Below are 26,842 nucleotides of genomic sequence, written 5' to 3' on the forward strand. Positions count from 1 at the left end.
GCTAGAGGAGCTCCTTGGCGACGCTTTTCCGCTTCCGGTGATGCTGTGGTCGCGTGCCGGCGGCGCGCGGAAACCGGCTTGGGTCCTGCGGCGGCTTGGCAGGGTTCTCGGGGGCGCGGGCGGAAGCATGGCGAAGAGCAGCTACGAGTACGTGAGGCAGTTCGAGGCGGACGACACGTGCCTGCACAACTGCTGGATCGTGGTGCGCCTGGACGGTCGCAGCTTCCACAGGTGAGGGGGGCCTGACAGTCTCGTGGCTCGCGGGACTACCACTCCCAGCGTGCTGTGCGGTAGCGTGCGACGCTTAAACGTTAGGGCACGTGCCGGTAAGGCTCCAGGCAGCAGGTGTGAGGCTCTGGTTCTTAATCAGGGAGATCAGACGTTGCAGCCTGGCCTATGATGTCTCCTAATTTCTAGTCAACATACAGAAAAAAAATAGTTTTGGAACTCATTGACAGGTCAGTTAAGATTATGTAAACCTAGAGATACTTTGAAGACACGGTTGATGGTCAATGTATTTATGTGAACAAAAATACAGTATTTCTGTGATACTTAAAAAAAAAACTCATTTAGATTTACTTTATAACATTTTATTGAAGAAATGCAAGAAATACATAATAATATAACAGTAAAATAGTCATTACATTAAATTGACCATATTAACTTCTAATAAATGTTTATCATTCCTTCAAAATAAATGTTTATATCTCTCAATATGTTCCCTCAATTTCCGACCCCCCCTTTATATATTATTGTATATTTATTTGATTCCTTCAATAAAAATGTTATAAAGTAAACAGGACTTATTCATAGATCTTGTTTATTCTTTAACATTTTATTGAAGAAATGCAACAAATACACAATAATATAACACAGTAAAATAGTCATTACATTTAAATTGACCATATTAACTTCTAATAAATGTTTATCATTCCTTAAAAATAAATTTTTTATATCTCTCAATATGTTCCCTCAATTTCCAACCTCCCCCCCCCCCCATATTTTAAACAGGACTTATTCATAGATTTTGTTTAGAATTATAGGAGTTTTGATTAAGCACAATTAATTTATAACGTTTTTGAGCACAATTAAACAATGTTTTACTATGAATTCAACTGCAAAGAACATCCTCCTACATCACATTTTTCATTTGCATAAACATTTTATCATTCCTCCAACATATATTTTAATATATCTAAACTATTTTTCCCTATATCCCCCCTTATTACTTTATATATTAAAATCATTCCAATTTCCCTCCCTACCCTAGAATGAAAGGTGACATAAAACATCAAATAAACAAAAATATTTAAAAAAAACCCCAACACATTTATATCTAATATAAAGTATTACGAATCATACTTCTTGCTTTCGAGGATAATTTTTGTATATAAGGATCCCAGATTTTTAAAAATAATCGTGTTCTTTTAGGAAATTTACGAACCTCAAAAACCTCAAATAAAATTAAACGATGGAATTGATTCCTCCAATGCCAATAATTTGGAGAATCTTTTTGTAACCAATATTGTAATATGCATTTATGACCAATCATACATGCTTTTTGAAAAAGAATACATCTTTCATGTCCAAAAACCCCACAAGATGCTGCCTACCAAACAACACACCTTTTGGAGATTCAACCAATTGACAATTCCATATTGACCCCAAAAATAATAGGATGGCAGACCAGAAAGATTTAGATTTAGTTATAGGACAATGCATTTATGTGAACAAAATGAGTATGTTCATAGTGGAGGATGTAGGAGAGTCTACGAGTATACACTTCTCCCTCCCGATTCACAGGTTTAGGACTCGCCAGTCTCTAAACCCGGACCCACTCCCACCTGCCTCCTGGACCTCTCCACACCTTACCTGGTGGTCTAGCGGTGAAGCGGGGCAGGAGCGTTCTTCCTACGCTCCGGCCCCATGCGAAGTCGTCCACAAGAATGACCGCTGTGAGTTCCCGTGGTCTCACGAGACTACAACAGGAACTCGCGGCAGCCATTTTTGTTGACGGCTCTGCACGGGGCAGGAGCATAGGAAAAGCGCTTCTGCCCCGCTTCACCGCTAGATCACCAGGTAAGGTGTGGAGAGGTCTGGGAGGCGGGGGTGGGTCAGATTCAGCCCTAAAAGTTATTTGTGTTTTTTCAATATTTGCAGGCCGGCTCTGCCCCTAACCCCCGCAAATATTGAGGGGGAAGTGTATGTTGTATTGTTATTTATTTTGTATGTTTTGTAAAAATTGCCTAGATTTTAGACAATATATACATTTTTTAAATAAATAAGGAGACTGAGAGGGGACATGATAGAAACATTCAAGATACTAAAGGGAATAGACTTAGTAGATAAAGGCAGGTTGTTCACCCTCTCCAAGGTAGGGAGAATGAGAGGGCACTCTCTAAAGTTAAAAGGGGACAGATTCCATACAAACGTAAGGAACTTTTTCACCCAGAGAGTGGTGAAAAACTGGAACGCTCTTCCGGAGGCTGTTATAGGGATTCAAGACAAAGTTAGACAAGTTCCTGTTGAACCGGAATATATGAAGGTAGGTCTGGTCTCAAGGCACTGATCTTTGACCTGGGGGCCACTGCAGGAACGGACTGCTGGGCACGATGGACCACTGGTCTGACCCAGTATGCATTGCTTCCTAGATTGTTTTGCTGATTTGTGTTTGAAAGACAAATTATTTTACCCTTTAGGTTTGTAGAACAACATAACTTTACAAAACCCAATGATGATCGGGCTTTGCAGTTGATGAACAAATGTGCACAGACTGTGATGCTGGAACTGAAAGATATTACTATTGCTTATGGACAGAGCGATGAATACAGCTTTGTTTTTAACAAAAAAACACATTGGTTTAAGAGGAGAGCCAGGTAAGAGAGGAAGTGTGTTAAGTAAAAATAACTTTCCATCTGTTTACAATCTCATAAGCATTGTCGGTTTATTTTGAGGTTATGTCATGGGGTTTCCTCGGTTGCATGCCATCTTTACACACTTACAACATGTTTAAACTGGCTCTTTAAAATCAGCTTAGTAGCCTGCAGAACATTGGGTATTTTTGTTGTGGGGTGTTAGTGCTGTTTTTAGTGCTGTTTGTGTGTTGCAGTGAGGTGGATGATTCATGCATTAGTTGCCATCTCGGTTGTGACTTGGATTAGTCTCTGGATGATGGGCAAAGATAGATAAGGCCATTTATTCACTACACATTCATACACAGTTCTTTATATATCTATATACAGTCAAATCTCGGTTTGCGAATGTTTTGCAAGACGAGCAAAACATTCTCGCAAAACTTGTCTCACAAACCAAGTGTTGACTCGATTTGCCAGAACCCACCCGAGAACCAGCATCGCTCCCCCCCACGCTCGAATAGGCACCCCCCTCCCCGCGTGAACCGGCACTCCCCACCTGACCAACTTGAATTCACCCCCCCCCACCCCACCCCGTATGGCACCGGCACGAGAACCGGCATCGCTCCCCCCCACTCGCAAAGGCCCCCCCCCCCACTTGAATCGGCAAACCCCCCCCCCCCCCAATGCCGGTTCTCGTGCCGGTGCCAGACAGGGGGTGAGTTCAAGTTGGTTGGGCGGGGGGTGCCGGTTCGAGCAGGGGGGGGAGCAGCCAGTTTGAAGGAAAACAAGAGCAATGCAATAAGATATAGATATTGATCTCTTTGATTTATAGCTGACACAGAGCCTCATTATGTGTCTGGAAAAGAGACTCTGATGAAATCACCATCATATTTAAAATAAAGTTGTGTGTTCTGGTTATTGTTTGTAATGTTTCATATATACCCACAGGAATAATTGCCCTGTGCCAAACAGAAGTTCAGAAGAGATTTGTAAAGAATGTGAAGGGTAAAATCTGAACAGTATTCTGGGTGCATGCCACTAGATGACTATTACTGCCTAGCAGTGTAACAGAAGGCTCTTGCTGTTGTTGTGACATGTCAGTAATGTGATCTCTCTTTCTCTCCTGGGAAGTAAGTTCATGAGTCATGTGGTATCCCAGTTTGCTGCCAGCTATGTCTTCTACTGGAAGGATTACTTCAGTGACCAACCGCTTCTCTACCCACCAGGATTTGATGGAAGGGTGATATTATATCCAAGCAACCAGAATTTAATGGACTACCTCAAATGGAGGCAGGCAGACTGTAAGGATCTCATGAGAACCTGTTCATATTATTTCAGTCTTGGTGCTTTAACCTGCCTTTCTACTGCCCATCTGTTCATGGTTACTCTTTCATTTTTTTCCATTGTGTCCATCTAATATTGTTTAGCTTCTTTTTAAAGTATTAGAGAAAATCTGAGCACTGAAGGCTGGTTAGTTTCATTTTTCAGGGCTACTAACTCTTAGAAGCAAAGGTGGTGCTTGTCTAAGTCTGTTGTCTTTGATTTCCCTTAATTGCCTTTTCTGTTAAATAGGCATCTGTACATTAGGTGATCAATCCATGCTCGTGAACCATTTGCAGAAGAGTGTCGATCACATCTTTCAGCTCCTCCTCCATCACCAGTGGAGTATAACTGCCTCTTTAGTATTTCCTTCTGCAAGCGAACCAAGAAGAGGTTTTCTGATCTGCTCAATTTGGTTTTTATTATTTTGGGGGCTTTTTACTCTGTTTCGGGAGGCTTTGGTGCCAAAGGATGCAGACTCCGCGAAGGCAGACTAGCTCGCAGGCAACCCGAAGGTGTACCTGATGAGCCAGTTTGCTTTGTTACTTCAAGGTTGGGGTTTGTTCCCCTGGAAGCCTGCTTTCCATCTGATTTATTAGAGGCTTGAGTTCAAGCTGTGAGGCCCCTCTGTGATTCCCTTTGGGGATTTGTGGGGGTTGAGTCTTCAGTCGGTTCCATTCCAACTGGCAGCCTGAAGATCTCCAGGTCTGGACTAGAGAGTTGCGCGGGGACAGAAATCCCACCCGTCCCCGCCAAAGTCCCACCCGTCCCCGTGAGGAATCCCACCCGTCACCGTGAGGAATCCCTCCGTCCCCACCCGTCCCCGCGAGGAATCCCCTCCGTCCCCACCAGGAATCCCCTCCGTCCCCGCCCGTCCCTATAAACTTCAGAAATAGTTATTTCATTTAATTATGCTACTGAATTAAAGGCTCTGGTAGAAACCCATTTACAAATAAGCAAAAAGACTTTATTAATTTGAAAATATTAATTGGGAAGAATACATACTTTGTAAACGGGTTTCTACCAGAGCCTCTAATGTTTATAAATTTTTATCAACACAACTAATATACTACTTTATCCTGAAGCAAAAAAAAAAGAAATAGAATTATTTTCCTACCTTTGTTGCCTGGTTTCTGCTTTCCTCATGTTCTCATTCAATTCCTTCCATCCACTGTCTCTCTTCCTTCTGCATCTTCCATTTGCTCTGTTACTGTGCCTCTCCCTTTCTTCCCCCTTCCAAATTGGTCTGGCACCCATCTTCTTCTCTCCGCTCCCCCCATAGTCTGGCATCTGTCTTCTTCCCTGCCAGCGTCTTCTCCCTACTCTCTCTTCCTCATTTCCTTTCAATGTCCTTCTCCCCCCATCTTCCCCATGTCCTTTCAGCGTCCTTCTCCCTCTCTGTCTTCCCCATGGCCTTTCAGCGTCCTTCTCCACCCCTTTGTCTTCCCCATGTGCTTTCAGCATCCTTCTCCCTCCTCTGTCTTCCACAAGTGCTTTCAGAGTCCTTCCCCCCCCCCCCCGCCCTTCCCATGGCCTTTCAGCATCCTTCTCCACCCCTTTGTATTCCCCCATGTGCTTTCAGCGTCCTTCTCCCTCCTCTGTCTTCAAGTGCTTTCAGAGTCCTTCCCCCCCTCCTGTCTTCACCATGGCCTTTCAGCGTCCTTCTCCCTCTCTCCTTCTCTACCGCCCCGGTTGCAGCACAGCCGGCCAGGTCCCCTTACTTTTGTGGCACTTCCCCGACCGACCGACAACAGCCCCGGTCCGACAAACCTCCCTGCCCTTAACCGCGAATCTAAATTACCTTCTTACAGCTGCTGTAAGAAGGTAATTTAGATTCGCGGTTAAGGGCAGGGAGGATTGTCGGACCCGGGCTGTTATCGGTCGGTCGGGGAAGTGCCACAAAAGTAAGGGGACCTGGCCGGCTGTGCTGCAACCGGGGCGGGGCGGACCGCCCCCCTCCCTTGGTAGCCACTTGAACCGCGAGGCTACTCTCCTTCTCCTTACCTGCCCTGCCTGCAGCACAGAGCCGAATGGAAGTCTTCCCGACGTCAACGCTGACGTCGGGAAGACTTCCGGTCGGCTCTGTGCTGCAAGCAGAGAAGGTAGGGAGAAGAAGAGCCGCGCGACTGAGTACATCCAGGCCCGCAGGAGCCCCGCGACCCTAGGGGGCGTCCCCACGGGATCCCCGCGACCCTAGGGGCGTCCCCGCGGGATTCCCGTCGTCCCCGTTCCCGTGCAGCTCTCTAGTCTGGACTGTTCCACAAGGATCTGAGGTGGAAAGTTCCCTCCACTTCAGCCATGTTGAAGCAAAACTGACACAGGCAGGCAGCAGCACTGAGTACAGCCAAGGCTTAACCCCCGTAAATTCCCTATGGAGAAAATTGGAGGAGGAGTTGATTTCAAGGGTTTCTGGGGCCAGAGATTGGGGTCCCCCATCTCCAAAACCCCTTTCCCTGATAGAGACGTACAAGATAATGAAAGGCATAGAGAGGGTGGAGAGGGACAGGTTCTTTAGCGTACTGGGAACTACAAGAACAAGAGGACATACAGAGAAATTGAAAGGGGATAGGTTTAAAACCAGTGCTAGGAAATTCTTCTTCACACAGAGGGTGGTGGATACCTGGAATGCGCTTTCGGAGGGTGTAATAGGTCAGACTACATTATGGGGTTTCAAAGAGGGACTGGATAAATTCCTGAAGGATAAGGGGATTGAAGGTTACAGATAAAGGAGAAAGAAAGGGTATAGATAAAAAGAAAAGGGGTTTGAAGGATATAAAGGATTAGGGAAGAACAGGTTCTAGACAAAAGATCACTTTACAGGTCATGGACCTGATGGGCCACCGCAGGAGCAGACCGCTGGGCACGATGGACCTCTGGTCTGACCTAGCGGAGGCAAATTCTTATGTTCAGGGGAGTTCCCTTGGGATGTTTTTGGTGTGATTTTTCTGGCAGCAGCCATCTTGGATTTTAATCAATTGGGGTTTTTTAAAGCCTCCATCTGCCTCAAAAACCCTTGATTTGGCTCAAAATTGACTGGGATGGACTCCTCAGACTGTTATACTGCTAAATCATGCCAGTTTTGCACTGGATGGTCAGCGGAAAAGCCGCCTCTGAGTCCTCTAGGGCTGGGGAACTGCAGGAGGGCCAAGTGGTAGGGAGAGAATCCCTCCCATTGTCCTCAAATTGCAAAGGTGTGAAAGCAAGTGTGCAGACACTGCGGAGCCCAAGAGAAACCAGACTGAGGTCCTGCAGGGGTCCTTGGGGCCTTCTGTCCAAGGATTTACTCCAGAATTTGTGAATTTTCTGTGGAAAGCCTGGTGGTGGTCCAGTATCAGACTGGGTTGAGATACCACTTATCTGCCACGCAGGAAGCTATCTCCCAGCCTGTGTGACCAAGCAGAACAGGACTGGGAAGATTGCAGATCAAGCTCGATGCCTTTTCTTGTCCCAGGGCTTGGCTTCCTTCCTGGAGGATTCCGGTTTTCTGTCAGGGATTGGGAGTCAAGAGGCGATGGTTGTTCTCAACCAGGGAGATGATCCTTTGGTGCGGTGACTGTCGGCTACCATCTTATGTCATTACGGATGTGCTCAGGGAGTTGAAGTTGGGAGCCTCAGCAGCCATCCACCTCACAGTTCACAGTCATGAATGGCATAAATGCTCAGACCACCTTTTTTCCCTCATATCCTGACATCACCTTGCTGGTCACAGAACAGTGAGAGACTCCGGAAGGCTCCCTACAGTTGGCCTATAGCTCCGGAATTTCAGCAGCTGTTTAGTCAGCCGAAGGTGGATTCCACTATTGCTCAAGTAACTAAACGTACCTCCTTCCATAGTGAGGGTGATGTTAAAGGATGCACAAGATTGCAAGATGGAAGTGGTTCTTGAGAGGCAATTTGAAGTAGAAGCTTTGGGGGTCAAAGTAATAGCAGCAACCTCGTTTGTGATACGTGCTTGTTACGGCGAAGTTTGGCCAAGGAGGAGTATGTATGCCTCCAGCTGGTGCTAGAAGGGGTGGATTATTTGGCAGACACTCTATATGACATCATTAAAGTCATGAGCAAGATGTTGGCATATGCAGTGTCTGCCCGTCACATGCTCTGGATCAGACAATGGGCAAGTGACTCGGCCTTCAAAGCCTTTAAGCAGACTGCTCTCCAAAGGGCAGATGCTATTTGGTAAGGGCCTCGACGCCCTTATGGCCAACGTAGCAGATTGCCACCCTAAATCTCTGCCTGATAGCAGACATTGCTGACCTGCTGGGCAGAGGCAATTTTCATTCCTCATGATGTTCCTTGTATCCAAGTTCCTCCGCTCAAAGATCTTATCAGGGGTCCAGACAGCAGTTTGGCAACTCTAGACACCAGCAACCCTCAGGGTCTCTTATTAGCACAATCTCCAAGAAATCGCAATGATGCCAGGTCGGCTGCCGTGTTCCCACACATTGGCAGGAGACTGTTGGCATTCTGGAGGGAGTGGGAGCAAATTTCCTTGGACTACATGGTTCTAGATCTTATTCGAGAGGGTCGCAAGATCGAGTTTTATCACCCTCCTTCAGGTCAGTTTATTGACTCTTCAGCCAGACAGCCAGAAAAAGAGGCCAGGGTTTGAGCAATGGTCAAAGGCTATTGAACATCCAAACTATGGAACCAGTTCCTGAAGATAAATTAGGCTCTGGTAAATACTCCATATTTCTCTTGTGGATTCATACAATAAATTTGTTATCTGGTTACTCTCCTTGCTTCGGTTGGAGGATGTTGTTTTTCGTGTAGTTTCCTTTTCTGGATTTTGGATTGGATTAGGGCACTCTAAGCCCATTTGCTAGTGCAGCTTAGTAAATGGACCCTTAAGCTACAAAAGAATATAGGTAAATCCTCTTGTCAGCAAAGGAAGTGAAATCTGTAGGAGATGATGTGAAATGAAATAAACACCTGGAACTTCAAAATTTTATAAAGATTTCAATTGTAAAAGGTCTTACTTTTTTATTGAACTTATTTATGTTAAAGAAAATAAGGTTATTGTATATATATGGCAGGTGCTATTACCTGGAGTAATGAAAAAAATGTATATACAATGCTTTTTATTGAAGACAAAGCAAGAATTCTGTGAGTTGGCCTTAATTAATGTTTAGTGTCATTTGAAGACATTGCTATTACCTTGGCTATGTGGCAAATGTATTTGCTGTGAATAATTTTATATGATTTCATGTCTATTATTATGAGTTTCAATTTTTTACTGTTTTACATGTTTTAACATTTTTTTCTATGTTTTTTTGGTTAATTTTAAATTGTTACAGGTTTATTCCATGGTACAATGAAGTGAGCAATTTGGATATTTTTGATTTATAAAATAAAACTGAAATCATACACAGCACTGTGGAACTCTTAGGGCCTGATTCTGTATAGGACACCTGGTCTAAGCAGCTTTTGAGAATTGCGATTCTCTACCTGGCATCCATGTTACAGGCGCTGGTTAAAGAATTGCATTGCCATTGAGCAAATCACGGCAAGAGAATCTCCCTTCTGCGATCAGTTTAGCAGCCACAGCAGGGAACCCATTCCCCCCCCTCATGAAGTCAGCTGGCAGAAGGGATGCCCACTCCCTCCTGCTGGAACACCCAAGGGGCCCCCCGCCCTCAGGCATCCCCTTGCCGACTCCCTCCTTCCACTGGCCCCCAACACTCCTCGACTCCACCTGGACAATTCCTTGATACCCCCAAGATCCCCCTTCCATCCTCCCCCTCCCTTTATCTGGCCGGCAAGAGGGATGCCCATTCCCTCCTTCTTGCAGGCCCACCACTGCAAAATGGTGGTCGTTTGTTTTTTTTAATTTGATATACTGCCATATTTAACAAAAATGTTAAGTCAAAGCAGTTTACATAAGTAGACCATGGGAGGGGTTTTAGATATCTGGCCAATCTGAGTCTTAGGCTACTTTCAGTGCGTCCCAGGATGCTCTGGGAAGGAGGCCTAAGACTCTGGTTGGCCCAGGTGGCCTTAGGCATCTGAGCCAATCAGGGCCTTAGGCCCCTTCCCAGTGCATCCCAGAATGCACCAGAAAGGGGAAGGCCTGCCTGCAAGAGGGAGTGGGTAGATAAAGGTACCAGGGGGGGGTTGTTGGGGGTGTCGGGGAGTTAGCTTACATTTCAGGCATCTATTGTGGCTTTAGGGAGACGCTTAAGCTCGCCTAAAGCCACTTCCGGTTGAAACCATGCCTAGCCTTGGGCGAGCTTAAGCAACCCTATGCATCTCTGTAGGCTCACGAAAACGCCTACAGTGTAGGTGGCCTGCCTCAGGGTGTTTGTTTTTTTTTTTTTAAAGTGCATTCCGATTGGCTGGTTAGATAGCGATAGTATGCCTATCGCCGCCTACAATTGGGACGCCGTTTATAGAATTTGGACCTTAGAGCCTATGGTGACTTGAAACATAGTTTTGTTCTTTTCCATAGTCATATGAGAGTAGACTGTGATCTATTCATCTGAGCTTTCACACTGTCATAAGCCAGCCTTCTAGAAGGGGTATGTGGTCTTCATCATAAGGTGTATGGGGATAGACTTAAAGATCTCAATCTGTATACTTTGGAGGACAGGTGGGAGATACGATAAGAGACGTTTAAATACCTACGTAATGTAAATGTGCATGAGTTGAGTCTCTTTAATTTGAAAGGAAACTGCAATGAGAAGGCATAGGATGAAGTTAAGAGGTGATAGGCTCTGGAGTAATCTAAGGAAATACTTTTTTACAGAAAGAGTGGTAGGTGCATGGAACAGTCTCCCGGAAGAAGTGGTGGAGACAGACTGTATCTGAATTCAAAAGGGCCTGGGATAGGCACGTGGGATCTCTCGGAAAAAGAGATGGGCAGACTAGATGGGCCATTTGGCCTTTATCTGCCATCATGTTACTATGTTTGTTGTAGTGTTTCAGGGACAGATCATAGGCTAAACTGCTCCTTTCTCCCTTTCCAGGCCACATCAATAACTTGTACAACACTGTTTTCTGGGCATTGGTTCATCAAGGAGGACTAACGAAAGCACAGGCACAGGAACGTCTACGGGTAAGGCAGATTTGCATTTTAGATTAGCAGAGAGAATGCTATGTATTTGGAGACTTGTGTTTCTGAGTTTGTAGAGCTCTGCATAAAAAAATCCAGTCCTGGATTGTCTGTTTACTGTAGAGCACCTGTATAGAGCTCCGGACTAATATTTTCTTGCTCCTTGACATCAAGGAGAACAACTGATTTTTTTATTCACATAAGAGTTATTTCTACTTAACCTCTAGCTATAAAATCATATTTTTATTTACAAAATACTATTGCATTCAGTTGCTTAAAAACAGAAGCTTGTGGTACAGCACGGTATGGAAAGATGCTTTCACAGTTCTTTTCCTCTTTTCTAGGGCACTCTATCATCAGACAAAAATGAGATTTTGTTTTCGGAATTTAATATTAATTATAATAATGAACCATTAATGTACCGGAAGGGAACCATCCTGGTATGGCAAAAGGTAAAGACAACTTAGGTAAAAATGTTTAAGCGGAAACTCCTATTTTCTGTGAAATCTCTCCGGGTTTGAGAGGTGGTTAGTGGCGTGCTATCCTGTGAAACATTCTACAAAACCCAGTCTGTATATGATTCAGTCTTATGTTGCACAGTATAATTAGTGTGATAGGCGTGTGGAGTCATTGTGTGGCAGCTAGATTCCATGGCCGTGACAGATAAAAGAGCTCTTGGAACTGCATTTACTTGTAGCTGTATTAATATTTGCAATGTTCTTGATGCAGAGTGAATGTGTGGCAACATGTTCAAATAGTAGAAAATTGAAATAGGGCTTTATTTAGCATAAAGGACTTTTCCACTTGCTACAGCTTGATGCAGTAAGTGCAGGTTTGGGAATCATCAGGTTACATGCAGTTCAGGAAACATTTGGGCATGCATACTAGTGCCTGCCATTAATCTGGCAAAAATATTTACACCTAACTTTAGGTGTGCAAATAGTGATTTACACTGGTATTCTGTAATCCTATCTCTTATCTTTCCTTTCTGAACATGTTCAATAGAGTTCCTTTCATTATTCAATTGTTACATTGTAAACCGCTTAGGTCAGTAAAATGCTGGAGCGGTATATCAAATCTTAATAAACAAACTTAATTGCATCTTAGCACAAAGAAGCTGCTATAGAATTTTAATGTTTAGCAAGCTGTATTGCTGCACCAGTTACAGAGTTGCCCCATAACCTTTCGCATATGGTTGTGGTATGTCTTAGCAGCTCTCAGTGCACACGATGCTATATGAGATGATTTTCAGTCGGTATTCTTACCCCTTACTCTCCAGTGTTCATATCCAGGGCAGTCTCATGTCACATATTAACTTGACGATTCATGTTTTAGGTGAATGAAATTGCGACAAAACAAATAAATTCAGAGAAGGAAGTGAAGCAGACACCGAGCAAAGTCACATCGCTGCACTGTGATATTATTGGACAGCAGTTCTGGAAGGAACATCCGGAAATTCTTGATGACAGCTGATATAGCTGGATTTAGTGCTTGGAAGGTCAACAGTGCTGTGCAATACCTAGAAGGAGTAGAATTTCAACCACAAACCTAAAGGATAGGAGAAAGGGAGCACCGCTAGGACAATTTATAAAATGGTAGGAGAAATAGTAAGAAAGTCATCTCTGGGAGAGAAATGAAAAGAAGAAGGGACTGTGATTTGGGGGGAGGGAGGATAGGTTGCTAGGCTCTTGAACAGGGCTCCCCAAAGTCCCTCCTTGAGGGCCGAATCTAGTCGGGTTTTCAGGATTTCCCCAATGAATATGCATGAGATCTATGTGCATGCACTGCTTTCAATGCATATTCATTGGGGAAATCCTGAAAACCCGACTGAATTCGGCCCTCAAGGAGGGACTTTGGGGGGCCCCTGCTCTTGAAGAACAGAATGCTTTCCCTCTTCCATATAAGAGTTTGATTACATTCCAGATATTTACACCCTCTTCTACTACTAGCACTGCTTCTTATCACTTATATAGAGCTGAAAGGTGTACGCAGCGCTATACATTTTGACATTTATAGACAGTCCCTGCATACAATCCAAATTGGACAGATATGACATAGAGCAGGGCTGCCCAAGTCCGATCCTCGAGATTTATTGGCAGGCCAGGTTTTCAGGATAACCACAATGAACATGCATGAGAGAGATTTGCATACCAAGAAGGCAGTGCAGGCAAATCTCTCATCCATATTCAATGTGGATATCCTGAAAACCTGGCCTGCCAGTAGATCTCAAGGACCAGACATGGGCAGCCCTGACATAGAGGGTAGGGGATGCAAGGTGAGAGGAGTTATGAGTCAAAAGTACTCAGAGGTGGGCTTTTAATCGGGCCTTAAACACCCTCCAACCCACAATAGGTTGATGTTCTGAAGGAAGGCTCATTCTTACCTACTGGTAGAAATGTCAAGAGATTTAAAGGAAGAGCAGAGTCTGGGAACTTTACAGGGTATTTGTGAGAGTTTTGAGGAGCAGCATCATTCCCTTGAGCTTATGATTTGAATTTGTTTGTAGACTCAACACCCTGAGGTTGTAGGTTCAAACCCACACTGCTCCTTGTTACCCTGGGCAAGTGATTTAATTCCCCCATTGCCCCAGGTACATTAGATTGTGAGCCCACTGGGACAGACAGGGGAAAATGCTTGAGTACATGAATAAATTCATGTAAACCATTCTAAGCTCCCCTGGAATGGTACAGAAAATTGAATAAATAAATAAGTTATGAATTACATAGATTTATGGTTTTTATTTATATCCTGCTTTATACAATGCGCGTTCCAAAATCACACATTACTAAAACACATATATACAAGAACAGACTTGTCTTAACTGAATTCAGGTACACTAGGAATTTTTCTGTCTTCACAGGGCTTACGATCTAAGTTGTGGATATTCAGCTGGTGATGCTCAGCATTTTGTTGGCTATCTCTGGCATTATCCTCATAAATGCAATGTTGTATCATGTCTGGGCTTTGGCATTGAATTTCTGGGTATATGCAGGTGGTGAAAACACTATAGGTTAAGTGCAATATTCAGCACTTAAACAGGTAAAGTGAACCACATAAAGGCCTTCAAAGGGGGGGGACAGGCAGGCAGGTAGACCTTCGGGGGGGGATGCAGGCCTATTTATGCAGTTATCCAGACCACATAAATGCTGACTCCATCCCAGGAACATTCGCAAAACAATCGTTTCTGGCTTGGGTGCTAACCTGGAATTTTCAGCAGCACTGTTGGGTTAAAGTGCCATTGAATATGCTTGGTTCGCTCTAGACAACAATTTAAATGTCCAAAAGCCGCTTAAAATTGCTTTGAATCTCTATCTTTAAATTTGTATCGGAGGCAACTGCCTAATAGCCATTGAAAGCAAAGTTTGATTAAATCATCATATATAGCCACTTGTTTCTCTCCCTTCACCAGTAAAATTTCTAAGCTCCAGCAGTGAAATCTTGGCTCGGCTACCTCTCTGAGCAGGCCACTAGAAAAAAATAAATGCACCCAGACAGAAGAGATAGAGCTCTTAAGAGTTACTGCATCATTTTACTCTCACTCTGCTGGCCAGCTGCCTGTAGTTTTTCCGTTGACAGGGTAATGGGTTCCTGGTTTTATCAGTTACATCCACTTACCATTGCGATATATTTGTTTATTAAAATATTTAATATGCCACAAATGCTAAAAGGTTGATGCGACTTACAGTAAATCAAATAAAAAAAGGAATGCCAATTATAAGAAAGAAAAGAACCAATCAAACAAGGTGGGATAGACATTAATAATAAGAGGCAGTGACTTGCTACAACGAATTCATGGCCCCAGCAGCGACCGGGCTCACGTGGCATGACTAGGGATAAGGGAGTATTAAATGCTAACTGAAAAAAATATACTTTTAGTAAAAATTTTGGATAGGCCAGTTCAGAACAAAGATAGAGGGAAGGCTATTCCAAAGGAAAGAGGACAAGAAAAAATAGGCCGCAGAACAAGTGGATTCGTAGTGTGCTAACTTAGGGGATGGAAGGACCAATCTATGGGAATCCAATGAACGTAAGATTCGAGAAGGTACATATAGAATGGTGACAAGCTAAATATGGGGGTACTTCTAGATGTAAGGCCTAGAATGTTAGAGAATTTTAAACTGGCATCTGTAATGAATAGGCAGCCAGTTGAAGTAAGGCTGCTTTTTCTACTTCTCTGGAATGACCACAAGACGGCGTTGTATATTCCAAAACAGAAAATACTTTTTATTGTTAGTATAAAAGGTTACTAAATTATAGCAGCATAGACATACCGAAAAGAATATTGTCTGACTGGAAATGCAATGGAGAGAACTTATGCATACAGGGGACAGCACTTTTCTGTATGTATATCTGCCTCTCTAACCCTGTGTAAGCATGGGGTTTTATACAGATTTTTTCTTTGTTTCCTCCAGCTCAATTCGTGTATCATCCCTATAGGTAAATTAAACAAAGGTACACTTCAGAGCCAGAGGAGGGAGGCGCAGAGGGGCCAGAGCACTCAATGGAAATACATGATAAGAAAAAAAAAATGCAAATTCACAGTACAGAACAGGCACATAACTCAAAATTGTGGTTCATCATACACAGCTTCAACAGATTGAGGTAAAACATACTCCTGATTCAAGGAGGGTACGAGCTGGTAACCATGGCTAGAAAGAAACTGAGATGTCACTCATTCAGTAGCATGCTGTAACAGCTTATAGCAACAGGAGAGGCAACATGGTACCAGGAAAAAGATGGAGCAATCACAGCCCTAAAAGGGAGCAGGGGGCTTAAAGCCCCAAGATTAGAGAACCAAGAATCAAACTACATTTACAGCATTCAAAACAATATGTGTGCCATTTCTAGGTAAAGTGCAGCATGAAGATTCATTAAGAAGCAAACATCGAATCCAGTATCTAACGATATATCTGGGAGGCGGAAAGAACGATCAGCTATGGCAGTGATACCAGAAAATGAAGATGTGGAAAGGTTGCATCCTGAAACCCCCATACAAAGGAGAGAAAGATACAAACAGATGCTGTCAGTTTCTGTATGTATGTTAGGGTCTCTGATCCCCCCTCCCTTCCTTACATAAGCATTGGGTTATATACACAAGTTTCTTTGTCCTGCAAGACCCACCTCTAGCTCTGTCCATGTACTGTCCCTATAGGTGCAAATCTGCTGCCCAGTTATCCCACCCCTAGTCCACACCTCCATCCTTCCCTGGAGGGCCCAGGACAGGAATGTCTTCTTGAACTTTCTTCTCAAACTTTCCATTCTTCACACAGGTACATCAGTACAACATCCCCCACCTTTGGGGCCTGGCATCTCTTATCAGTTCCTAGGTTTCTGGAGCCTGTGTGCCTATATATGGAGTGCTCTGCTGACATGGTATGATTTGTTGCTCTTCTGCCTTCAACACCTTCAGTGTCCGGCTCTAAGGCTGTGCGCTCAAGAGGCAAGTTGGAAAAGCAAAATGACCTGGATCCTCCATGGATACCAGACCATGCGTGGAGAAGTCTGGAGAGAGGCTCAGCCAAAGGCTGTGAGCTCTGCACAGGCACAGCAAATCTGTGTACCATGGACTGTGAGGCCAATCTAGAGTCACCAGAATGACGGGACATGGAAGAGCTGCGATCCTCCGAAAGACTCTGCCAACCATCGGCCAATGAGGAAAAACATACAGGAGAATCTCCAGAGACCTAGCCTTATGTTTTATCCTTCTCCCTTTTTTCCGTACCTTAGATTTCATTGTAGCCAACCATAGAGGCTGCTAAATTGCACAGTGAAGTACTATTGAGTGAAAACTGAGTGGATTCCTTCTGCAGCCATTTGACTAAAGGAAAATAACCCTACTGTCTAGAAGAGGGCTGCCCAAGTCCAGTCCTCGAGATCTACTGGTAGACCAGGTTTTCAGGATATCCACAATGAATATGCATGAGAGAGAGAGATTTGCATACCAAGAAGGCAGTGCAGGCAAATCTCTCTCATGCATATTTATTGTGGATATCCTGAAAACCTGGCCTGCCAGTAGATCTCGAGGACCGGACTTGGGCAGCTGTGGTCTAGAACAGTGGTTCCCAACCCTGGAGGACCACCAGCCAGTCAGGTTTTTGGGATAGCCCTAATTAATATGCATGAGAGATTTGCATAGAAGTGACAGGCATGCAAATCTGCCCCAGGCATATTCATTAGGGCTATCCTGAAAACCTGACTGGCTGATGGTCCTCTAGGACAGGGTTGGGAACCACTGGTCTAAAATGTCTCACCTATTGCACTAGAATAGAAATTAGGAAAAGAATGGAAAACAAAAATGAGAATAATGCCTTTGTTTTGGTGCAACTGCACTTTGAATATTGTATGCAATTCTGCTCATTGCATCTAAAAAAAAAAAAATAGTGTAATTATAAAAGGTACAGAGGAGGGATGCTAGGGCAGTCATCCCATCTTTCTTGTGAGAAAAGGCTAAAGAGACTAGGTTTCTTCTGCTTGAAGAGATGGCTAAGGAGAGATATGATCCAGGTCTATAAGATTCTGAGTGGAACAAGTAGATGTGGAGTGTGGTGCAGTGGTTAAAGCTACAGCCTTAACACATTGTTTCTTGTAATCCTGGGCAAGTCACCCACCAGGATGGAAAAATGCTTCAGTGCCTGAATTTATGTAAACCATTGAGCTCCCCTGGGACAGTGGTATAGAAAATTGAATCAATAAATTGTTTGCCCTTTCCAAGGACTAAGGTAAGGGACATGAAGCCACTAATAAATCGGAGAAAATATTTCTTCACTCTATGTAATTAAACTCTGGAATTCATTACCAGAGAATGTGGTAAAAGTAGCTTAGCAAAATTTTTAAAAAGTACGCACCACACAAGCCAAGAAAGCTAGCTTATTACTTAAGCGAAAGAAAAGCACCATTGGTGTGTGGTTGAAAACAGCAGTTAAGATCTGCGTAGTGATAGCCTGGATTTGGTGCTAAGACCCTGAAGCAGTGGTTACTGGATTTGCTAAGACCCTGAAGCAGATCGTCAGCCTGGCCTGTTTGTGTTCAGTGGTTTTTACCATTAATCATTGTTGGCTATTTTTTTTGCTCCCACCTGCTAACTTTAAACATCTGCAAAATTTTTTTGCCTATGGTACTTGGGTGGTAGAGTGTGGGTCCACCTCTCCGTTTGCCTGAGGCTTTTCTTTCGCTTACCTAATAAGCTATCTTTCTTGGCTTGTGTGGTGCTTCTGTCTTGGAGTGATATTTTTGGATTTTTGAATTACACTTTCCTCCATCCCTCCCTCTTTTTTGTAATTTCCTAAAAGTACATAAGCCATGGCTTATTTTGTATTAGATTCTGAAGAGTGAAATAACTTTTTGGAAGGGCTAAGTTATATTTGTTACAAATTCTCAGACACTTTAGATCTAACTATGTATACCTCTTTTACATATTCTATCTATGCATATAAACTGTGCCTAGTTGCTTATATGTGACATTTTAATACTTTTAAGAGATTTTGATGCATTTCTGTTGGTGGGGGGAAAATAATCTTCGTTTTTGATGTTTATATCTTCAAAAGTTAATAAAACCGAGAAAACATTAATAGAGGGCTGTGGCCGCCTATGTTTTTGAAATAAAGGGGAAGCAGCTCCCGGCCGCTGGAGTAGCCAATCTGTCCCGTTGTTTGGAACGTTTCCCGCTCAAAAGGCAAAAACCAAAAAAACCGCAAGCTTTTCACTTTCCGGTAAACCGCGCAGGGCCGGTTAGCCCCCCCCCCTCCCCACCCCTAAGGCCAGCGTCAAGCGCGCGGCGTCACTCAATCGCCCCGCCGACGCCACAATAGCGGCGTCGCCGTCGCCCCCGGCAACCGCTTTTCCACGTGCTCGCCTCGGCTCCCTCACGTGCTCGAGCTGCCGGCCGCCATTTTTTCACACGCTCCGTGCCCACGTGGCACCAATGGGAGGGCGCGCTGGCGCACGAGGGAAAAGGGCGTCGAGGGCGTGGCCCGCCGAAGGGGGGTAGGGGCGGGGCTAACAATTTAAAAACAAGACCGGCGTTCTGAGAACGTTGGCAACTAACCGAAAGAAAGAAAAGGCAACAAAGAAAAGCAACAATCGGCCGCCCGCTGAGGCGGGGCATGCGCAGTGGCTGAGATCACAATAAAAAACAATCACAATCCCACCATGGAGAGGAGCGGCCCGGGCGGAGCCTGTAGCCCGCAGAGCCGGCCCAGGCAGGCGTGGGAGAGGTGCTCCGGCGCGGGGGGAGGAGCCGGGGACCAGCCCCGGCCTCAAGAGGTCGCGGAGCAGCTCCGAGAGGCCCCGTGCGGGGAGAGCGAGGTGCTGCGGGTGAAGGCGGAGGCGCCCGAGGCCCAGGAAGCGCCGAGCCAGGGCCACTGCGAGCCCAGGGCGCCCTCGGCCAGGGGCCTGTGGGAGGCGCCCGAGCCCAGGGCGGGGCACAATGACTACCGGGCCCTCGGCAGGGGCTCCTGGGAGGCCCCGGGTCACAAAAAGGGCCACTGTGACACCGAGGCCCGGGCCGGCGCCGGCCCCAAAGGGCCGTGGGAGGCCCCGGAGGGCAGTCACGAGCCCCTGACTGGCGATGACAAGAGCAGGACCAAAGCGCTGTGCGGGGGCATGCACGTGCTAGTGCGCGAGCGAGCCATCAAGACGGAGGATGTGGAGGGGGAGCCGAGCGAGAAGAAAGACCCCGCCAGGCCCAACGGCTACCTGCACCCCCAGAGCAAGGAGGTGCTCCTGGCCCAGGAGGCCAGCGTCTTCGGCACGCTCTCGCAGGACCTGCGGATCCCCTTGACGCTGCACCCGGTGCCGCCCGGCACCAGGATCCAGTTCCAGGGGCCCCCGGCCGCCGCCTCCGACATGATCAGACTGACCAAGATGCCCCTGACGCCGGTTCCCATTAAAATGCAATCGCTCATGGAGCCTTCGGTGAAAATAGAAACCAAAGACGTCCCCCTCACGGTGCTCCCCTCAGATGCAGGTAGGAGGAGCTCGGCGCTAGGTTTTTGGGGTGCAACGGAGTTGATGCAGGATCTTGATTTAAAAAAAAGGGCTCCAACACGGCCCGTGGTTCGAACCGGGAAAGCGTCTTCCTCAGGGGCAGCATATGATACAATCGATGCATTTGAATAGCCCCCCAAAATGTCATTTGAATGGGCCTCTTGTGACGGGTGAGGTGAAGCAAGATCTTGGTTATCAATGGCACACTTGACGGGGAATAGAATTAAAAAGGGGTGGAACAAGACACCAGGATGTGAGAGGTGTAGCCACTGTGAATGGTACAAAAAGAAGAGGGTGACTAATAAGAGAAAAGAGGACAATTCAAAGTACATTGCATGTTGACATTTCTTTATTCTCATCGACATTAATTTCTTTTCTAAAGATTCAGTCCCACCTTGTTGTTTTCCACATTGTTCCCCAAAAATAACATCCTGGTTTGTATATAAGTTCATGGTTTCCTGGTGCTTGTTCCTGTCGACATGAAATGCTCTCTTACTTTAGATTTTGTCCTCTACAGGCATATTTTCTCTTATTAGTCGCTCTCTTCTTTTTGTACCATTCACTGGTGCGTTACACCTCTGCAACATGTCTTGTTCACAGCACTGTTCCACCCCCCTTTTAAATGCATACCATTACAAATCGGCACCTCTCGTCGCCGTTTGCACAATACATTTAGACTGAAACAGGTGTTCACTTTGCTTCCCCTCACCTGTCACAAGAAGCACATTCAAATGACATTTTTCAGCTATTAAATTTATCCCTTATCTTACCATAGGATTCCTGAGGAAGATGTTTCAATCAAAACACAGACGGTGTTGGGTCTTTTGTTTAAAAAATGGTCCACAGTTTCATTGATTTAAATAAAGATCTTGCATCAAGTACATCAATTCTGCAGTTTCTCTTTGGTGTCCATTGCCCTACACTTACTGCAGACCTGTTGGATCTCCCTTTTTTTTTTCCTTTTAACTCCCACATTAAATTTTTGTGCGCCAACAACACTGGAAATGGGATTTCAGCCAAAGGGTAAAGGCAGTTATCCCATAAGTGCCACTTCCGGGACACTATGGGCATAGTTCTCAAAAGGTTGTCTAAAAGTTAGGTGCCAGGTTGGTTGGTGCTGAGTGAAAATTCTACATTCTACACATACAGTCCACAGTTGCACACCTAACTTTAGCTGAATAGCTAGTGAAACTGCTAGAACCCATACATGAAGTGCTAGGCATGCCCCTGACCTCCCAAGTTCACCACCCCTAACAGTTGCATTCTGTGGATTATGTGTACGCAATTACTTTTTTCATGTCTTCTGCATTAGGAGCAATTCTCAGAAGGCTCTTAGAAGCTACTGACAGTTACTAATTAGATCTGGCTACTGTTAAGTTAAAATTGTTCATAACAAATTGTATGCCAATAACATTGCCCACAGGATTTATTAAACTGTACAAAAATGTCCTCCACATTTCTCATTCCATAAAATTTTGATAGTTCTGTCATTTGGTTTTGGTTGCCAGCTGCACTTGTTTCTAATTTTACCAGTTCAGCTCACCCTTGCCTGACCTTGGGCTTGCCAAGCTGTGGGTTGTGACCCCAAATGAAGTCTAAAACCCGCATTTGGGTCAGGAGCAGGACCTCCATAAACACATAATTGGTCACCTCTCTGAGGGACTGCACACTTTGTGTTGCTGTTCACATGGGGTCAGGGTGACAGAAAGTTGGTAAGCGCTGGACAAAGTTTTTGGCAAAAGCAAACTAGGGAGAGAGAACTTTGATTTATTTTCCCATCAGACTGAGCCTCTAATGCAGTATATCGCAAACTGTGTACCGTGGTAGATTCTAGGTGTGCGGCAAAACACCGTCAAGGAGGAGAGGCACCAGCGCAGGCTAACTACTTGCATAGCAAGAGGCACGTCCTGTAGGCAATCAGCTGGTACCTTGCCTCCTCTCCCACCAGCATAGTTATAGCAGGCTCAGGGCACAGATGTCGATGTTGACATCATCATGTTGACATCACACAATTCCGGCTCCGAGTTCAGTGTGCCACTGCTCTAATGTTTTAGCTATTACCTTTCTCGGGGAAGATGTCTTTTACATGATAGTTCACTAGCACAATATCACTATCCCTGACCAGGATAAAAGACACTGGAATCTTTGTGACTAGACCAAGATCACAACAGTTTTTAATAAATCTGTAAAGTATTTATGGTATAATTGAACTGCCTTTACGTTTCTTAGAAAGAATGGACTGTTTGTGAGTTTAGCTAGGAGTGTTGAGATGTTTTCAAATGTAACACTTCATGTGGTAGTATACATGGTAGCAAATCTTTACCACTCCATAAGCACTTGTGAGCTGAAGACAAGGGAATAATCAGTTTGAGAAAACGGAGCATAAACAAGTTAACTTTCTATTTTTGAGAAATCATTCCTCCCCATTTGTTTTTCTGGCAGAGCTGTATGTTTATTTTGTAACCCTCTGTGCTGTCAGGATGCCAGCTAAATATCAAAGACATAATAAAAGCAAAATCTCTGTACTAATCAAATTTTATTTTTAACAAAAAGATGCAATTCGCAGGTAAAGGATTTGTGCTCTATACAAGGAGCTGCTGAAAAGTTCTCAGCCCAACCAAGAAGAGAATGATGTGGAGCCATGAAATTTATAAGCTATTCCACACTTTTCATTTCAATGAAATGAAAAATGTCAAGAGAAGTGTGGAATAACTTGTATGTTTCATGGTTCCACATCATTCTCGTCTTGGTTTGGCTGAGAACTTTTCAGTGGCCTCTCGTGGAGGTAATTGTGTATTTGATTTGTTAGTAAAAGAAGCTATGCCCTCTCTGGACTTCTCAGTATTTCAAGAATACACAATAAATAGTAATAACTATTATCCCAGGACAAGCAGGCAGCATATTCTTGACTGATGGGTGACGGCACCGACGGAGCCCCGGTACGGACAATTTTAGAGTGATTGCACTCTAAGAACTTGGAAAGTTCTAGCAGGCCGCACCGCACACGCGCCTTCCCGCCCGACAGAGGCGCGCGGTCCCCAGTTTCTTAGTTTCCGCGGAGCTAAGAAGACGCACGTTTCAACGGCTGTTGAAAACTTTTTTCTATTTTCGCCTTCCGCTCGCGTAAACTCGTTGGGAAATATTGTTTCCCTCATTTTATTTTCTTTGTTTAAAAAAAAAAAAAACTTAATTCGTTTTTCTTTCATTTTTTCGGTTTCGCCCCAGCGGGGCCTGTTGCCACCATCGAGGCCTCGGCCTTCGATTTGGCTGAAGCCGTTTTTACATTCATGCCCCCTCAACCCGGGTTTAAGAAGTGCCAGCGGTGCGCTCGACCAATTTCACTCACTGACCCGCACAACTGGTGTCTACAGTGTCTTGGTCCTGACCATCGAGCGTCTACTTGCACCCGCTGTGCCACTCTTAAAAAGAGAACTTTAAAAAATCGACAAATCCAACAGCGATTATTGTTTGGTACCGAGATGTCGGATTCGGCGGCACCGGTCCCCACTTCGACCCCGACGCAGTCGGCACCTGCCTCGTCGACACCGCGCCGGCGTCGCACCCTTCAGGTAAGCCGGCTAAGAAGCCTTCCCCGCTGGAGCGCCCTCCGGTCTCAGTGGCAGCGAGCCCAATCCTGCCGACCTCAAGGCGCCCGCGGAAGCGCTCCGCTCCGATTGAGGTAAGCCCCTCGACATCGGGTTCCTCTTCGGAGTGTAGAGCGGCACCCAAGGTACCGCAGAAGAAAAAAGCGGTACTGGTGCCTTCACTGGACGAGCGCATTGCCGCCGTCTGCAAGTACAGCTTAAAGAACAACTACAACAGCTGTTACCTGTCCTTCTGACACTGAGCCTTCCAGTCCCGGTCCGGTCTGAGCCTCCGGTACCGACAGTGGAGCAGCCTCCTTTGTCGGCATCCACCTTGTCGGTACCGATGCATACCACTTCCTCGGTATCTATGCCAGTCTTAGCGCCGGAACCGAGATCCTTACACCAGGCTGTTCAAACATCGGCGCCGACACAGCCTATAACATCTCCCGGTACCGTTTCACAGAGGTCTGGGAAGTCGATGCATAAAACTCGACACCTAGAACCCTCCACACCGGAATCCCAGGACCGCAGTTTTCAAGTGCGGGACCCTGATCTGTGGGGCGATTCGGAGGACCCTCTTCTCTCAGAGGGAGAGTGTTCATCAGGAGAAGAGGATCCTTCTGTTTTGGATCCATCCTCTAAACCTGATGCAACTTCTTTTACCTCTTTTCTCAAAGAGATGTGTGAATCTCTCTCTATTCCCTTGGAGGCTAAATCCAAAAAATCCAAGGCATTTCTTGATGCTCTGGATTTTGACCAGCCTCCAAGGGAATTTCTCAAACTGCCTCTCCATGACATATTAAGAGAGACATTTTACAAAAATCTAGACACACCCTTGACCATCCCAGGAGCTCCCCGCAAACTGGACTCCTTATATAAGGTCATACTATTCCAGGCTTTGACAAGCCGCAACTCCCCCATGAGTCCTTACTGGTGGAATCTACTTTAAAGAAATCCACGGGGGCTAGTGTATACGCTTCTGTCCCTCCTGGCAGAGAAGGTAAGGCCATGGATAAGTTTGGCAAGAGGTTGTATCAAAATGCGATGCTAGCAAATAGATCAGGGAACTATGCTTTCCATTTTTCTTTTTACCTTAAGCATCTCATTCAGACTTTGTCATCTTTTGAGAAATATCTCCCTGACCGTAAAAAATCTGCCTTTCGCCAAACTTCTTCATCGCTCTTACAACTGCGCAAGTTCATGGTCAGATCAATCTATGACACCTTTGAGCTGACCTCTAGGGCCGCGCCTATGTCGGTAGCTATGCGGCAACTGGCCTGGCTCAGAGTTTCAGAACTCGATGTCAATCATCAAGATCGACTGGCCAATGCACCTTGTTTGGGGGATGAGCTGTTTGGAGAATCCATGGACTCCACTACTCAGAAACTCAGCTCATGAGACTCGATGGGACACTCTCCTTAAGACAAAGAAGAAGACCCCACCTACTAGGCCTTTTCGCCAACAATCGGCCTATCAACGTAGATTTGTGGCTCGTCCTTTACCTCAGGCCCAGCAGCAACCCAGGCGTCAGAGGCAACAACAGAGGGAAGCTGCTAGACCAGCACAACAGCAACAGCAGGTGAAACCTCCCCCTTCACAGAAATCAACTCAACCCTTTTGACTTGGTTCTCCAGGACATAGCCAGTCTCCCTCCTTCTGCCTATCTTCAGCAGCCCATAGGAGGACGCCTTACTCATTTCATAAGCCGTTGGGAAATCATCACCTCGGATCAGTGGGTCCTCAACATCATCCGCCACGGCTACTCTCTCAATTTCCAGACTCTTCCTGCCCAAAGTCTGCCAAGAGAGTCTGCTTTGAACACTTCTCAGTCTTCCCTCCTTCTTCAAGAGGTTCAATCCCTCCTTTTTCTGAACGCCATAGAGGAGGTTCCTCTGGATCAAAAGGGGCAGGGATTTTACTCCCGTTACTTTCTAGTTCCCAAAAAGACAGGAGATCTCAGACCCATTTTAGATCTTCGCGATCTCAACAAATGCTTGGTAAAAGAGAAATTCAAGATGCTTTCTCTAGCTACTCTTTATCCTCTTCTCAATCAAGGCGACTGGCTATGTTCCCTAGATCTCAAAGAAGCATACACTCACATACCGGTCAATCTGGCCTCCAGACAGTACCTCCGCTTCATGATCAACCATTGTCATTACCAATACAAGGTGCTACCCTTCGGTCTGGCCTCCTCTCCAAGAGTGTTCACCAAATGTCTGATTGTGGTGGCCGCCTTTCTACGTTCCCACCACCTTCAGGTGTTTCCTTACCTGGACGATTGGTTGATAAAGGCCAATTCTTCTCAGATAGTACTCCAGGCCACCAACCAGACCATCATGTTTCTACAACTTCTGGGGTTCGAGATCAATCTACCCAAATCTCATATTATCCCCACTCAGAGACTTCAATTCATTGGAGCGGTGCTGGACACAGTCCTCATGAGAGCTTTTCTGCCGTCCAACCGTCTTCACACTCTCCAATCTCTGTGTTAGCAGGTGCTTCATCAACGTTCCATCTCTGCCAAGCAAATGATGATACTCTTGGGTCACATGGCCTCCACAGTTCATGTCACACCCTTCGCACGTCTCCACCTACGCACTCCTCAATGGACCCTAGCGACCCAATGGTCCCAAGCGACGGATCCTTGCTCACGACACATATCTGTAACATCCTCTCTTCATCAGTCTCTACAATGGTGGTTGATATTCTCAAATCTCTCCAGAGGTCTTTTGTTCCATCTACCTCCTCATCAACTTGTCATCACCACCGACGCCTCCCCTTATGCCTGGGGAGCTCATTTGAACGAATTCCAAACTCAAGGACTTTGGACAGCCCAGGAAATGAAACATCACATCAACTTCCTGGAACTCAGAGCAATGTTTTATGCCCTCAAGGCCTTCCAGCATCTTCTCTTTCCTCAGGTCCTTCTACTGTGCACAGACAATCAAGTTGCGATGTACTACATCAACAAGCAGGGTGGGACGGGCTCTCGCCTCTTGTGCCAGGAAGCCCAGAAGATTTGGGCTTGGGCCACAGATCACCACCTA

The 26,842-nt window shown here is 45.4% G+C and overlaps 2 protein-coding genes across 3 annotated transcripts in view; both read left to right on the plus strand.

Annotated features, from left to right (window-relative positions):
- The first annotated feature begins 4 nt into the window (after positions 1–4).
- On the plus strand, positions 5–12,743 carry THG1L (tRNA-histidine guanylyltransferase 1 like). 2 transcript variants are annotated; one of them, XM_033927550.1, is made up of 6 exons: positions 5–231; positions 2,700–2,876; positions 3,987–4,156; positions 11,138–11,226; positions 11,568–11,675; positions 12,559–12,743. In XM_033927550.1, the coding sequence occupies exons 1-6, from the start codon at positions 41–43 to the stop codon at positions 12,694–12,696; spliced, it is 873 nt and encodes a 290-aa protein (XP_033783441.1). In that variant the 5' UTR covers positions 5–40; the 3' UTR covers positions 12,697–12,743. The 2 variants fall into 2 exon arrangements, with proteins under 2 accessions (XP_033783441.1, XP_033783442.1); XM_033927551.1 differs by lacking the exon at positions 5–231 and adding an exon at positions 283–458.
- Positions 12,744–19,274: 6,531 nt separating this feature from the next.
- Positions 19,275–26,842, plus strand: part of SOX30 (SRY-box transcription factor 30) — a 35,470-nt gene continuing 27,902 nt past the window's right edge. Inside the window, exon 1 of the mRNA XM_033927494.1 lies at positions 19,275–20,188. Coding sequence (XP_033783385.1) covers positions 19,372–20,188 — 817 coding nt within the window. The 5' untranslated portion in view covers positions 19,275–19,371. The remainder of the gene's footprint in view (positions 20,189–26,842) is intronic.

The sequence above is a fragment of the Geotrypetes seraphini genome, chromosome 18 (assembly GCF_902459505.1).
Source record: "Geotrypetes seraphini chromosome 18, aGeoSer1.1, whole genome shotgun sequence".
Taxonomy (NCBI): domain Eukaryota; kingdom Metazoa; phylum Chordata; class Amphibia; order Gymnophiona; family Dermophiidae; genus Geotrypetes; species Geotrypetes seraphini.

Bases quoted from the DNA above. Each gene is read 5' to 3' on its own strand.
- THG1L (XM_033927550.1), top strand. From the start codon at position 41: ATGCTGTGGTCGCGTGCCGGCGGCGCGCGGAAACCGGCTTGGGTCCTG. The intron at 4,157-11,137 runs GTAAGGATCTCA...CTCCCTTTCCAG, and splicing joins CAAATGGAGGCAGGCAGACT to GCCACATCAATAACTTGTAC. The intron at 11,227-11,567 runs GTAAGGCAGATT...CCTCTTTTCTAG, and splicing joins AGGCACAGGAACGTCTACGG to GGCACTCTATCATCAGACAA.